Here is a 15,790-nt window from a genome sequence, read left to right as displayed (position 1 = left end):
TCCCTACAGATTTGCTTCTGCTTAAAAAGAAGTTATATGTTCAAATATATTTCTACAGCTATTGTGAGAGAAGGAGAGGGGGAAAAATATATATATTACATTTCCATCTCTCACCGTTCAGCATTGGTTCTACTTACAGGCATACTGGGTAATTATTCTTCGGTATGCTGGATAATTATGTTTTGTCAAAACAAAGCCTTGAAAATTAATGAATAGTTACTGCATTACAGTTTTGAAAAATATTTCTAGGAAAAATGGTTGGGAATTTTTCAAAGAAATAATTTTCTGTGAGATCATCTTGTAAAAAAATGAAAACTTCTTATGAAAAGCTTGTACAAGCAATTGAAAAATTGTGAAATTGCTGAAGTGCTATGTTTTGAAACAATGCCATTTTCCTACTCTGAAACCACTTGTTTAGAAATTCCATTTCAGTTACGATTTTTTAACTTAGTTTTTTTTTTTAATTGGTAAAACAAAATGCTTAGATTGATCCAAGTGGGATTCACTTACTGTGTTTTCATTTACTGTATTTTTGTCTTGATGATATTTTCACACTTCTTGCAGTGGTGGGAGTTAGGAAACATGTTTGAAAAATGGCTGGTCAGAAAGCACATTTATTAAAAATGTAGGCATTTTGTCTCCTGTTCTTGAGAATATCGTTTGGAGGCTTTGTCTGTATTTATTTTAGCGTATTCCCATGTTTTAAATGTAGGCTCTCTTTATGCTTCACCTTGGGAGTATGTGAGTTACATAGTGTCACATGATCTAAAATCAAGGGCGGCTGACATTACCTGGCAGTGGAGATAACACCATGAACCAGGTGTCCCATGGCAACAGACAATGCATGAAAATGTGGCCTGTATTTATGTAAAATATCATTTTTATACGCTGGTGGTTCTCTGCATCTTGTATCACACATCCAGTAGGAAGCAGTCCCCTTGAAGCAACCTTCAAACCTCCTTCTGATGGTTCCTGAATGCTTTGTTGAATGGGGAGGGGGGTGAAGCCAGGCTGGAGGAGCAGTCTAGCAGCCTGGTTTGAGACCCTTCGACGCAAAGAGATCCTACTCAGTGGAGAGCTTGAGAGGGAAAAATGCAACTGCTAAGATGCTGACAGTACTCTGAAAATGCAAATACTAGCCCTATTGCCTGTGGTTAAGAAGGATAAGCAGCAGCAAGTGGTGTTTAAATGGCTACGCCAAAGCTTTGATCTGGTTTTGTGACACAGATGCTCCAGTGAGGATCAGGGCTTGTACCCTGTATCAGATGCTCTACAGGCATGTAGAAGAAATTGTCCCTGTCCTAAAGCTTCCTCAGTGCAGTTCAGTGAAGTCTTAATTAGAGAAGGAATGCGTGACAGGAAAAAGAGGCCGAGACAACAAGTATGACAATACAGAATACTATCAACAGGAAACTGCATGTTTTTAAAGGCAAAAGGTATTTTGTTATCTTGGCTGTGACGTTGTATCTCCTGCTGGCCTGCAATGGGTGACAGCTCAGGAAAATCCAAACATTTAGCTGCGCCTCTCCCTTCGAGTCTGTGCTGAATCACATCAGAGGCTGTAACACCAGCATGGTGGTAGGAGAACAATGTGCTATTGTTGATATTCTTTTGGATAAGACACAAAACCAGAATCTTAACCACAGAATATTAAATCACCTCTTTTGGCATGAATAGATAGGTTTACTAAGGGCCCTAATCCAGTTCTAATTTGCATGATTATCTTTTGTCTCTCTAAACTCTTCCTGTAGTTTTGATTAGATTTGGCCCTCTTTTTTTCTTTCCCTTGGCATATGAATAATGAGAACAAACTATGCTGTTCAAACTATTTTAACAGATTCTTACTTTCAGGACTGTTTTCTTTTTATAGGGGAAGGGAAAATCAGAATCAAGTATACCACGCATGTAGTTTCTCAGTATTTGACCAGGGTTGTTATATGAAATCCAGTGTAATGACTGATTATGTCATTACAATAAAATAGCATTCCACATGCATGTGGTATAAAATAAAGACTATCATCTGTACAGGGTAATTGTGATTGAGATGCTGTAGTAGAGATTTTTTCTTTTAGGACGCTTCCCAGTAGCACACATAATATTTCAAATCTCCATATGCATCCGAAGATAACCAAAGTGATGAAAGAAGTGAGAGATTCTCTATGCGTGTTTTAAGATTACCCAATTAAATGAAAAAAATAAAAAAATCAGGATATGGCAGATTTAAGATTCTTTTTTGTGTACTGTGTGCTGTGCTCCAAGTTCTGATCCTGCTAAAAATGATTCCTTGAGATTATAGGAAATAGTAAGTGTGATGTTTATAAAATTACTTCAGTGTTTGATCCTTGATTGGTGTTCAGTTTAGATAGTTTTAAAAGAGAAACGTGAAATTTGCATGAATGATTGAATGAAATCAAGGTGGGGGAATGTTACTGGTGCTGCCCCAGGTATTTTCTCTGCCTGCTATACGGCAAGAAATGAAGCTCATTGAAATCAATGGAAAGACGTTAATTTGAGTGAGGTTTGGATAATGGCCCAAACCTGCTGCTTATTTAAAAGTAATTTATAAATTACAAGCTTAACTTGACCTATAAGGGAAAATGGGATTTCTCATTTTGAAACATTCAAATGGAAGCTTAAAAGGGTAACAAAACTTTATTTTTTATTATCAAATTGGAAAACTGCTGCCAACTGCTGCCATCTCCACTTCCCTTTCAGCAGTGCTTGTTGTGTCCATAACTTCTGATACGAAAAATCCAAACGTGTCTGGGGAAGGCGCTCCATCAGTAATGCTCGTAGGTCATCCAAAGGATTATACTAGTGTTGCCACAAACCGGCCTTTTCCCCCCTAATCTCTAACTACCAGAGATATGGAGAACAGTAAGGTATAAGGAAGTGGAAAAGAGGTAATATCGGAAAGCGTTTCCTCCTGATCTTTGTTTTCTTCACCTTCCACATTCTCCTCCTGCTGTTGTTTCATCTCCTAATGATCTCCCATCCATTCACCTCTCATCCGCATTCCTCTCGGCTGATACATTCCCTCCTGATGTAGCACGTGATGGTGGCCAGCCACCATGGGGTCAACATGTGGGGAGCCAAAGGGAGTCCTCTTTTGTACATGGATTATAACTGCACCCTAAATGATTTAGGTTTATTGCTTTCTTCTCCTGTGCCAAGGAGTTTCTCCAACAAGCAGAGACCGTAGCACTGCCACATTCTCCCCTGGCTTCCCGAGAGAGAGGTTTTACCAAAGTATGTTGCTGCAGTCCTAGAGCTCTGCTCAGAGCTGCAGCACCTTGGCATAAGTTGTGTTCCTAACAGATAGCGCTGTGGGCCCTCCGTCAATTTGGGGAGAAATTTGGCCAGCCAAACCCACAATCATAAGAGAGCAACCATGCTTTTACTGTGCAGGTGCAGCACTGGGAGGGAGGGGGTTAAATGACAGGGTTGCACTTGGAGCAAGGTGAAGTGTTCAACAGCAGCCCTGGCCTACCAATACTGGCTCTTCCAGTCTTGGCTGGAGGCCGTGGTGGGCGAAGGGGTGGACTGGGGGGGATAGTCCCGAGGCTGCTCCTCTGGGGTTCTGGCCCCGGCTCACTGATAGCTGCCGCCCCAGCCCAGTTTCTGCAGTGGGAAATAGCACTGCTTTGTTTTGCTCTGTCGCTTTAGAGCTCATGCGAGCGATGTAAATTCAGCAATTGCTGCAAAAGATTTAAAAATAAATGCAAAATAAATTAAGATCTCAAGGCAGAAAAAGCATAAAAAATATGAAAGTTTTATATGTAAAATACTTTTTAAAAAAATCTGAAAATCAGACTTTCATTCCCAGACCTGAATTTATGTTTTTGCACTTGATGACATCGGTTGCACAGAAAACCCAGAATCTTAGAACTTGCAAGATGAGTAAAAATAAAACAGGGAAATATTTTCCTTCTCCTCTTTCAGTTTTGCAAATGATGTATTTTTATGATTATAAATAGCTAAATCAACAAACTTTTACTGACTGGGGATGTTAAGCACACTTTTGCTGTTGACTTTCAGAACTATTTAAACTCCTGAGTGCTAAAAATTAGAATTCCCTTTGGAAAAGCTTGTAGCTTTCAGTGGACTGGGTTGGAGTCCCCAGTAAGAAGTAGTTAATAGGTAGACTGTGGTGACTCCAGCAAAACAAGATAATCAATTCCATCTGCTTTTCTAATTAATCACCCTTAATATTGAAAGTCAGGGACATCATGAATTTACACAGTAAGCATATATTTTGAAAAAGAGAATAATAGTTTGTTCCCTCATTTGCAGTTGATTAGACTGACTCCTCTCTTTTCACCTTCCGGAGAAAACCTGGGAACGGCCGCCCCCCTGCTCAGTAGCTAACCTGTACTCCCCAGGCGCCCGGTACTCAGGCTGCAAGGGCACCACGCATCCTGATTTTTTTTGTTTTAACCAGTTTTGCTTGTTCTTGTCAGAAAAGGAATAGTTAAAAGGGATGAATAGAACGCTCTGTTTGGGACTTCAGTTTTCCAAAATAAAGTATGTAAGTGAGGGAAAGGTTTCATTCAGTTTTGGCATCGCTTTGCTGAGTCAGTTTAAGCCAAGAAAGATTGTTATTCCACACTGTTTGCCGATAGTAGAAAGTTTACATATCGAATTGATTTTTTTTCTCTTGAAGGAAGAGAAAATCAGTACAACTTTAAGGGACGGATCTCTTATTTGCTTTGCAGAAGAGATTGTTCTGTTAACAACTCATCAAGAAAGGAGGGGGAAAAAAAAAAGATAAACAGGATTAACTGTTTACTTTAAGTGAGCCGAAGTCTGGTTGTTTTTCCGAAGAAGAACACAATGTACTGTTGTATCTGGTTTCCAGAGTGGTGTTTATCATAATTCCTCGTGCGGTGGTTGGTAGAGTGCTGGGAAGGCTCTCCGCCCACTCGCAGCTCGCTCCCTTTCCCTCTCCCATTGAGGCCTCCGGCCAGGACTGCGAGATGGAGCGAGCTGTCCTGTGTGATCTTTACTGCCTGACATGAGCTGACATTGACCCAGAATAAAATAACAGGGGCCGTTTCCTAGAACTCTCGGTGGACTGCTGAGAACTGCTACCATAACTCTTGTAAACACACGACGTGCACACACAAACACGCTCCCTCTCCCTCATTTAGAAACACACCTAGGAAAGGCAGCCACTACAGGACAGTAAAGACAAACAGCGTGAGTGGAAAACAGAAACAGCAGACCCTGCGAGAAAGAGTGGAAAGTTGCCTTTCTGCTGGGGAAGGAACCCCAACGTGATTTCACTTCTGCTTTTCTTCTTTGCTCTTTATTCTGCCTTTTATTTCAGTGAATACTAGATTTTTGTGTTAGTTCAGTGGGATGACTGAAACAGCAGAATGTATTATTGAATACAGATGCAGCTCTGTAAGAAATCCCACAGTGTTACTATATTTCATTTACCTTTCACATGCACTGGGGAAGCATATATGCAATGCTATACTACCAAAAATGCATTTTAGGATGTTCTGTGCCTGCTGAAATGGGCAGTTTTGTTTTTTTAATACTCACTTCATGTTGTGTTTTTTTTTTTAAATAAAATTTTCTAGGATCCCATTCATGGTCTATGTGGTTCAGAAGTAAATCTGGTGAATCCACAAATAATACGGTCCTGAAAGATAAGCGACCCCAGTACTGCTGCTACAATGTTCTTGTGTCATTCCAGATGCTGTAATTCTATAAAGCCCTCGCCATGGGTTTTGCAGGGGGAGTTGAGAGTTCTCAAAGCCCTGTAGCACAGAAGAAATGGGTTGGTACTGCAAGGAAGCCCTCTCTCTCTATATATACACACACACATATATATAGCCTCCTCCCCCAACTCAAATGGGATCTAGCACACAGAATAGACTTTGTGGACCTGCCCTCCTAGGTACACCGCATTATTCAGCTATTGCTTTCAGATCACCCTTTGAAGACAGGACTTTTATTCTGATTTTTACGTATAAGGAACTGAGGTGTGGAGGAAACATAGCGTGGCAAAGTTGATGTGAAATGTTGCCAGAACCAGCAACTGAATGCTGGTTTTCTTGGAAAGGAGGGTGCTGAGCACCTTGCAAGAGAAGATCTTTTGGCAGCACCTTGCCGACTGTTGGAATTCTTGGATGCCAAAACAATAATTACAAAGTATTACGATTAAAAAAATAAACAAAGAACCCCTCCTCAGATTCATAGATAAGTACTTTAAATGACTGGGTGGTAATTACACGTTATATTTGGAACATGATTTTTCTATTGGAGATCATCCATAAGAAAGACTTGCAGTTTTCAGCTGAGCCTGTGAGTTTCTTAAATGTACATTTTTACTCTTGATTAAATGATTAAATCATGACGTACAGGAAAATAATATTTTCTCTGAATTGTATACTGAAATAACCAAGGGATTGCAATGGGATTCCATGCTGAGGTAATGGTACACTGAGGAACCTGAGGAGTGTGTGCATCGCTGGTTTTTTTACCAACTACAATTAACAGCATAGTGAGTCCGAAACAAGCTGGGATGATCTGATGTGTTTGCTTTTTTGTTACCACCTAAAATTCCTTAGCAGAAGGACCATAAATTACGTGCAGCGTAGTGTTGTATGGGGGAGATGCCTGGGGGATCTGGAGGGAGGAAGGCCTTACTGGTTTCTTGTGGCTGAACCTTTATACAAACTTTTAGGCAGTACTTGGGAAGTTATTTTTCCTTAACTTTCTGTGTCTTCCAAACCAACTGTCACTGTAAATTTTTACTTACATAGCATTATTACTTTGGATTTAAACTGTTAATGTGGAACAACTTAAATATTCATTTATGAATCTGAGGTAAGTGAAGCTATTGGATGATACTGAAAATATTTTTCAAATGCAACTCTGTAACTCTTTGAAATTATGTCTTAGGCTCCATATTGTGTTTGAGTGGATGTCCGGAATGTCTTTTTATGGTTTTAAATGTTTTGTTTACTCTTGAGTAAAATTCTGTTTACAAATAAAACATACACATCAGCAGTTTAATTTGAAAGTACACTTAGAGACAGTGTCAGATGGGGAGTTTAAAAAGTTCATTTGGTGCCACATAAAAACTTCATAGAAGAAATGGTTTATGCTGAAAAAATTGTCACGTGTGAAGCCGTGGTTGTCATTGCAAGTACGAAAAGCTGTCTGCCTTTTGTGCTACACCCGTTCCTGAGATGTTGTGCGTAGTTCCCACCAGGCAGGTGGTGTTCCACGTTTTGAGTGGGAACATTTACAGTGCTGTGGAGCTCCATTCTCTACATGCATGTTGTGCATTAAAAAGGTAGCCCTGCTGATATGTTTGGCTCGTACAGGTCTCTTCCTACGCACAAAAGCCATTTCCCACAGAAGTGCTGCTTCTTCAGGTCATAGGCAGAAAATAGGAGGTGGAAGGATTAACCTGAATGGAGAAATGGAAAAAGCAATCAGCAGGCAGAGTTCATAAAAGGCCTTGTGAAGTTGCATTTGATTTTCCAGTTTGTATTGAACTAAGGGACTATTCAAGGAAGTGAATAAAAATAAGCAACAATCATTTTATAACTTCTCTCACTCTTTTTCATTTTTTTTAACATATATAGAAGAATCTAAGGAGAAACAAGGAAAATCCCAAATTATGGGCTTGATATAGTTACTGTAGTGAGTTATTTGCAAAGCGTGTTATATAAATAGTCTGTTACACACATGCTAAGAAGTGCCTGCAAAGAAAAGATTCCTGTCCCGAGACTGGGGAGGCCTCTGCTGCATATTTTCTATTTGAGATGCTGAGATAAGACTTGCTCATTTCCCTGGTGATTCTCCTGTCACATGTGCAGTTTCCACCAATACTTCTGCAAGGACAGCCTGTCTCTTGCTGGAGGGAACTGGAGCGTCTGGTGTGAACCGTGTGCGCTGTTCCCGCTCTGCCAGGTCCAGCACTCCTGAACTGCCTTCTCCTTTCTTTCCTGCTGGATCCTTCCGCAATTACCGAATAAAAACGTGCATGATCACAAACTCCACTTTTCAGTAATTTTAAACCTCCAGTTTTCAAAGCAAATGATTGCTATTTTGGTCGTCTCAGTGCTTCCAACCAGAGCACCAGCCTAGCACCAGCTAGGAATGGCTATACTTGGAGAGAGTTATGATCAGGATTCTTCTCTGAGCTTGACATTCCCCTTATAAACTGGAAGCAGCGGTGCTTGTGTTTTCCTCTGTACCTGTGTACTTCTGCCACCTACGCATAGAAGGGGCTAGTCATCATCATCATTAGTTTTTATTTGTATCGTTCAAGCCATAGTTACGCTCTGTAGAGCTTCACTCACTATTTAGTGACAGCAAATGGCATGGATTTTAAGCAGAAAACTCTGAATCTTGTGTCTCCCTACAGAAGGCCACAGTGGGTATGTACTTTTCAAAAGGGAATATGAAGCAGTTTGTGATCTCGTGAATATGGTGCTTTTAAAAGGAAAATCCTGATGGTGTTACGAGGGGGTAGGGGAGATGGATGGTTGTCCCCGTGTGTTTAGACCTGTGCCCTGAGCTTTGATTTTTCAGAGATAACACGGGTATGGTGAGTGCAAGGAGTGCATAAGGTAGGGATAAATTAAATCCTGGTAGGGTGGTGTCCTGCAGGTTACAATTTGAATCTGAGCCATATTAGCAGGAGTTAATCAGCTCCACCTTGAGACTTGACCAGACAAGTTGCTGAATTGGAGTTGTGTAGGTAGTGTTGTGCCTCTGGTGATTAAGGGAGAGGGGGTTTTTGTTTATGTGTGTTTATGTATGTGTGCTTTATGCCTCTGCTAGGACCGCACCTCAAAGAGATAAGAAGTCCTTCTGACAAACAAAGCAGCAGCAGCTGTCTCTTGGATGGTTGAGATAAAGAATGAGCAAATATCAGAGCTAATACAATTCAATTAGTTTTCAGGCATTTTCCCCATTCCGCCCTTTCGCTCCCTTCCGAAGAAAGAGTAACTAATGAAGTCCCTGCTGAGCACTGCGAAGGTGGTAGCATTTGCCTGGCTGTCTTGCTCCTCATGCTGTACTGCACAGCTTAGCTATGCATGGAGAAAAGCTGCTGTGGGCCACATGGTTGTCCTCCTACCCTAGGGTAAAACAATTATTTGTGGGTTAAGATCTGTTCATGACAAATTTCTGCTGCTTGTTTTGAGAAGACTCAGTAAAGGCAATCCCTGTATCATCAGTTAGTTCTGGCCTCCGTGCGCTCTCATCTCCTCTGCAGGCAGATCTTCTTTTTCTTATTCTTTTCCACTAGCTGCTGAGGAGGCTGGAGGTGACCAAAGCTAAGAAGGTTTTTGTCGCCCTTACCTCTCCAGAAAGTCAGCTGCCCGATACAAGGCATGAGAGAGATATGATTTCTCATGCATAAGAAAGGAATAGTAAAAGAAGGTTTTACCCTTTACCCATGAGGAGTGACGAACTAGGAGAAGGGCATGGCAGCATAATCCTGTAATCCTCTCCAGATTTCTACTGGGAGACATTTTGTCCTAAAGATCAGCACAGTCATAGAAATAATGCAGAGTAATCAGTCTCATCTTCCCCCAGCCCCCATCCTTGCTCCTGGCTATTAGCAAATTAACAAAATCTTCCCAAGCTTTTGCATGAGACTTGATGTGTCATTACTTAAAAAAAAAAAAAAAAAGAAAAAAAAGTCTAATCTCTGCCTTGCTTCTTATCATTCCCTATCTTTGCCCCCTTTGTTATTACCAATGAGTCATACTTCACCTTTTCCTTAGTCTGCATCTCCCACACTCACTCCTCTACTGGCTTTCCTGCCACCCCTTGCTCCTGGAATGAATTCTCTGCTCCTTTGCATGAGAAATTTCAGTTTCCAAAACCATATTTTAAATTCCGGTCTTAACGCAGGGTTGCATCCTGTTGTCCCAATAATAGAGATGGCCCTTATTTTCTCCCTATATGAGCACTGCTGATAAAAATGGAGATGTTCCCCTTCTTTTTTTTAACAGTTCATTACTGTGCATACTGACAAGGCATTGGTAAAGGTATGTTTTAGCTGATGAACTGATTCAGTAGAAACACCATATTTTATGGGAAAAAAAGTATTTGCAATAGATATGCGCAAAACATAAATACTAAATTCCCGGGGGCAGATACTCATTTTGGATTTGCAGCTTGTCTCATAATTTAGATGTGGGTTTTCATCCTGGTAGTGAGCTTCAAAGGGGGGAAAAATAATGGGACAAACTGTTGCTTTAATCACAGTTAGACTTGCTGCTAAAATTAATTTGCAAGAACATTTGCTGCAATATGAGAGCAACACTGTAACATGGGAAAATAATACAAATGCACTTTTTTGGGAATAAAGTGAAATCAAGGAAAAAAACAATGCTGGAGAGGAAGTTAAGGCCATGAATCAACAGCCTCTGAAAGCAACTGAACTACTGTTAGTGATGCTAACAGTGTGCGCAAAAAGAACAGAACCGGTTTCAGGGAATCAGAGAATCATTGAATGGTTTGGGTTGGAAGGGACTTTTAAAGGTCATCTAGTCCAGCCCCCCTGCCATGGGCAGGGACATCGTCAGGGACATCTGAGGGTTGCTCAGAGCCCCGTCCAACCTGACCTTGAATGTTTCCAGGGATGGGGCATCCACCACCTCTCTGGGCAACCTGTGCCAGTGCTTCACCACCCTCAGCGTAAAACATTTCTTCCTTATATTTAGGCTGAATCTACCCTCTTTTAGTTTAAAACCATTACTCCTTGTCCTGTTGTAACAGGCCCTGCTAAAAAGTCTGTCCCCAAACATGAGAACGGTTCTTCAAATGCATCGCTGAGTCTGTTGTGGGATTCAGCTGATTTCACGATAGTCACTAAGTAGGAAAATCAGTTGTCACTCATCATTAAATACCTGTAGCATTACCTACTAAGTCAGTGTGAGACAGATCAAATGATGTTGAGAGTATTTCAAGTTTTTGTCATCATTCATTCATACTGTTTTAAAAATGTGCGGAAGCTGGGGACATGGGTTTGTGAAGTTCTCTTCATAGTGTTAGTTTGGGATATTCCTCATCTTTTAGGCTGAAATTGGGCATCTGAAGGTTATTTGTGAAATTCTGTCTTCCAAGTGAGTGAATATAGACATTTCATTTTAAATGCATGTTGCGGAGAAATCATGACTACCTTTTGGATACTGTTAGAACACGTGTAGTATAGTGGACGTCTGCTCACATGTACGGTCCTAATAGAGCAAAAGTACTTGGGGCCTGGTGCAAGAGGTTCTGCTGCTCTGTGCTTCTTCATGATGCCAATAATCATGAACACGTTACTAGTGTGAATGGGAACATTAGTGATATAAGCCTCAAGTTACACAGTTCTTCCTTTACTTCTGTATATCGAGCTTGGTCATGATGACCGTTCTCCCATCATATGACCTGGGATGTTGTGCTGCATATGCTGGGCAGCTGGAGTGGGAGCTTCAGGCTCCTAATCCTGCCTGGAAAATACATCCTTGTCTAGAAGTAGTACTCCATGCAAATAGGAGTTTACTTCTACGGAGTTAATTTTCAAGGAGCTGATCTGACGATGATGGTGATGATTTGGCTACAGTATTTTTTTGGTCAATTCAGTTTCCGATCCTAGCCATTTATGCTGCCACCACAAAGGGGTGGAAATATGTGGCCAGGGATGTGGGGAGCTGAGACTCCCATGTCTGACAGCAGCCATCTCTTTGCTTGGCTTAAAAGGACTGGGAAAATGCACTTTTAGTGACTGATGTCTTCAGCACCAACCAAGCTAATTTTATTTGGGCAATTAACATGTCCCAGAGGACTTAATATGAGCCTGGTGCCAGCTAGTCTGAGACTTATTTGTGTTCAGTTATGTCTCACTAAAGATATGAGAAATTCCAGTGATCAGTTAAGAGACTGCTGAACTGATCAGATCTGAGACGCTAACTCAGTTGGCCCTTCCTTGCTCCAAGAACGGAGGCCTAATTTTTCACAATTAACAGTCACTGAATGTTTTGTTAACATAGGCAAAACTGTTTGCTTTGTTTTTTCCTGTTCCCCTCAATCTGATTTTCAGAAATGTCCAGAGCATATTAGCTCTGTTTTTCCAAACAAAACAATAGCATGAGGAGTTTCAGTCCAATCAGTTAAAACTCAGGAGAGTTTTTAACTGACTGCAAGGTCCTAACATGGAAAGTGGCCGGCAACCGTAGTTGTTCTGCTTCTGGGCTGTCATGTTCATAGCACATCATCAGCCTTTGTTCTGTTGAGTTGGAGATGATCTTGTGGTACGAATCTAGAAGGCATCTCATGGATTGTTTTACACAGAAAATGAAGAGTGATAGAGCTGTTGAAGGCACAGGTTTGTGGTGTTAAGACAGTCACCCGCTTTTCTAGGCTGGGAACACCACTCATCCCAGAGACAAGGATGTGTATCCTTCCACCCTACACATCACAACAGCATTTGGTTTCCTCCTATTTGTCATTGCTCAGAGTAGAAGCAGTGTTTCATGGCTCTAAAGGACGACTTAACCTTGGGAGGCTGTGGAGGAATTGTACCTAAGCTTTCTTTGCCTGGTGAAGACGCTGTTTGTGTGGGACCCTTGTAGCTAGAGATAACGGGGAAAATACGGGAGCCTTCATTTGTGTTCAGTCCTGCCACTCCCTGCTCCTCAAAACCAGCACCAGAATCTGAAAAATGAGAACTCTCAGCTGGTGCTTGCACAGCTGCTGATGTCTGAAAGGCTTTGGAGTTGTATCCAATGTTGAATACAGCCCTCTCAAGGGTGTAAGCCAAAGTTAGACAGTTCATAATGAACAAGAAAACTGTGATTAATGGTCTTCCATGTGCCGAAGCTTCCCTGCAAAAAAATACATGGATTTCTTCCAGAGAAATGTGTTTTATAAAGATATAATGACTACTGTTGAATGCTTTCAGGATGCATATAATATGTTATATGATATGCTCCAAAACCAGTTGGAGTTGGCTGGCTGTGAACAATGGTACTGCTCCGGAGAAGGTAGTTTTGGCATGTACCTTTGAAATGAACTGAATTCTGTTGCCTAGTGCACCTCTGAGTTTTATTTAGAAATAAAGATGCGTGTGCTACCCTCAAAGGTAATTTTTGTCTCCCTTTGAGAAGTTTCCATGCTTAACTGTCTCTTTCTGGGGCAATTAAACCAATCTTGTAGACAGCAGCCTCCTTCCTCCAGCGCTGCATGACTCATGCTATCGTGGCTGCTCATCTCAGGTGCAGAATCTTGTGAAATGCATTTTTGACTATCTAAATGTATGACATCCACTGATTTTGCCTTATCTGCTATGACAGTAATATCTTCTCGAAATGCCAGCAAGTTGGTTAAGCAATACTTCCCAGCCCTACAGCCCCTACTTCCGTAGATTACTTTAATCAAATTGTTTGTTTAGCAGGTTCTTTAATTACCTCCTTAAAATAGTTCCTCTGGGCTTCTTCATACCCAATATTGAATATACTAATTTGCAGTTTCATGTTGTTGTTTTTTTAAAAAAGAAAGATTGAAATTTCAGTCTTTATTGCATCCTCAGGACTCTTTTAAAAAAGTTACAGGAATGTAATGCTTGCTTTGTCAGTTTCAGTGTTGGTGATTATTACTTGTGAAATACCTTGCTTTGTTTACTTCTGAGCAGAATTTTTATATTTATACACACACACATATACGTTTGCATCATTGCTCTGTCTGCGTTGCAGAATTCACCTCAAGTAAGGCAAAAACTCAACCTTCTTTCTTTGTAAGTACACAAACCACATAGTGCGTAGCAGTTAATTTATCTAATCCCCAGTGCAAGCCCTTTACGTTTCTTTTCAGTCATGCTTCTCTATTTCATGGCCTTGTTACCTCCTGATAATATACATGAGAAAACCTTTAATGATGTTAGTTTTGTTTATTGATACATTATTTGGTAAGAATTCTCCAGATATTGTAGCAGATAAGCCCTGTCCTGAAGCTTGTACTGTAATTTTCAGAAATTTGCTAACTAGTTTGTTATGAACAGAAGCCAGTGAGTAACAGAGGAGTGTTTTGCAGGTTATGCCTCCTTGTCCAGGATGCCTATGGTATGTTCAGTGAAGTGCAGTTGCAGTCCCTGAGCTCTGCAGAAGACATTGAGCAGTATTGCAGGAGATGGGAAGGAAAATTCTGCTGCTTAGCTGGAATGAAAATTTTGCAAAGAACTACAAGAGGAAGGTGAGAACAATTCATGGGAGAATGTATTGCATGCTGTGGCAGGCAGCGGTGATCTGCCTTTTTATTTATTTCTGTGATCAATATTCTTTGGAACAACTGAATCTGGCTTTGTTCAATTAAATGTCCTCGTTACCATTTTTGGGGCATCCAATACTACTTGAGCCAACCATACTCCAAAATGAGCATAAATAAGCTAACACACAAATACACACTTAGCAGAGAAAGGAATAGAGAAGAATCACTGTATGCAATATTTCATAAAATATAAGTGTTTTCTTCCTCTGCAGTAGATTCAAAGACTTAAAAACATTAGGTCACCTCCCTTTCATTGCAGAACTGTTACTACAGTATGTTTTTCTACAGTGCTGCCCAGTATGGGTTGAAGTTTCAAGCACAGACTTTCCCTTAGTATGTGAGAGTTTAATTCGGTTAAGTCTATATGGTTTGGGAAGCAGTTTAAGTTTCTTTAAAAAAAAAAAAATCTTGTAAATCGTAAAGCCATTCTTATTTTGGAATAAGAACGTCCACAGGTTTACAGAAAAATCCCCCCAGATAAGTAACAGATTGACTTATGGTACCTCTCAGATTTTGCTTATTCTGATTCCTTTTACATTCTTTGAATAAAATAAAATATCTTTAATCAAGAAAAAAAAATAGATCAAGTATCTTACGGAGTATCTTTCTAAGGAAAGTGATACAGTGTTCACATGGGGACCTTTAGAAATATAATTAGATTGGTTCAATTCTCAACATAATTTATTCGTACAAGCATCCGCTCTAGATAAGCCTTTGCTATTAGAATGGCTATGATATTTCTGCTGACACTTTTTTTTCCTATTGAAAAATGCTGTTTCATCAAAAACAGAATGTTTCATGGAAACATTATCTATTTTGGAGACAATTTTGTTGGGAAGATTTTTTCAGGTCCAGAGGGAGTGGACCTCTCATTCTCATTTCATGAAAACTTTCAGAAAGTCTCATTTTTTTTTCATATTGGAACAAAAGCAGATTTCAAAGCCTTGAAATGTTTAGCAAAATGGAATTGTTGTTTTCCAGCCAGCCCTATTCAGTATGCTTTTCTTTTTATGTACTTGCAGTGTTAATTTTCAGATCCTTTGGATTTCAAGCCTACTTGCATTTTTATGGATCTTTAATAACAAACACGTCTTCTTATTTAATTATTTTGTTGGCTTTTTTTTCAAGTTACATTTTTTCCAAACAAATTAAATAATGGCTTTGGAATTCTGGATACAAATGAAGTTTTACAACTGGCTGCTGGTGTTTCCAGTACTCTGCCTAGCTAATAAGAGACAGACTTTTTCTAATGTAAATTCTGTTTCAAAGCAGCAGTAACTTACTTCTGGCTATTCTGAGGATGATTAGAAGACACACTGCTGAAAATGCTGGTGGCTCAGCTGGAGCTGTGCTGGTGGTAACCCTGCTAGGAAACATTAAAAGAAAAAGGCTAGCGTAGCTTTGGGGACAGTGCAGTGGTTAAAACGTGATTTCATTGTACAAGATGGGTGGGTGGGGGAATTGTTCAGGGATTTATTTTTTTTCTTAATTGTTTTACCCT

General features: G+C 40.3%; 1 protein-coding gene across 1 annotated transcript in view; it reads left to right on the top strand.

Moving 5' to 3' along the window:
- The window catches only part of SPIDR (scaffolding protein involved in DNA repair), a 199,800-nt gene that overhangs the window by 157,711 nt on the left and 26,299 nt on the right, over positions 1-15,790 (top strand). The window contains exon 11 of the mRNA XM_009331471.1: positions 14,056-14,214. Within this exon, the coding sequence (XP_009329746.1) occupies positions 14,056-14,214 (159 nt within the window). The remainder of the gene's footprint in view (positions 1-14,055; positions 14,215-15,790) is intronic.

The sequence above is a fragment of the Pygoscelis adeliae genome, unplaced genomic scaffold, assembly GCF_000699105.1.
Source record: "Pygoscelis adeliae isolate BGI_AS28 unplaced genomic scaffold, ASM69910v1 Scaffold108, whole genome shotgun sequence".
Taxonomy (NCBI): domain Eukaryota; kingdom Metazoa; phylum Chordata; class Aves; order Sphenisciformes; family Spheniscidae; genus Pygoscelis; species Pygoscelis adeliae.
Note: the sequence above shows the minus strand (reverse complement) of the source record. Positions and strands in the feature narration are given on the sequence as shown.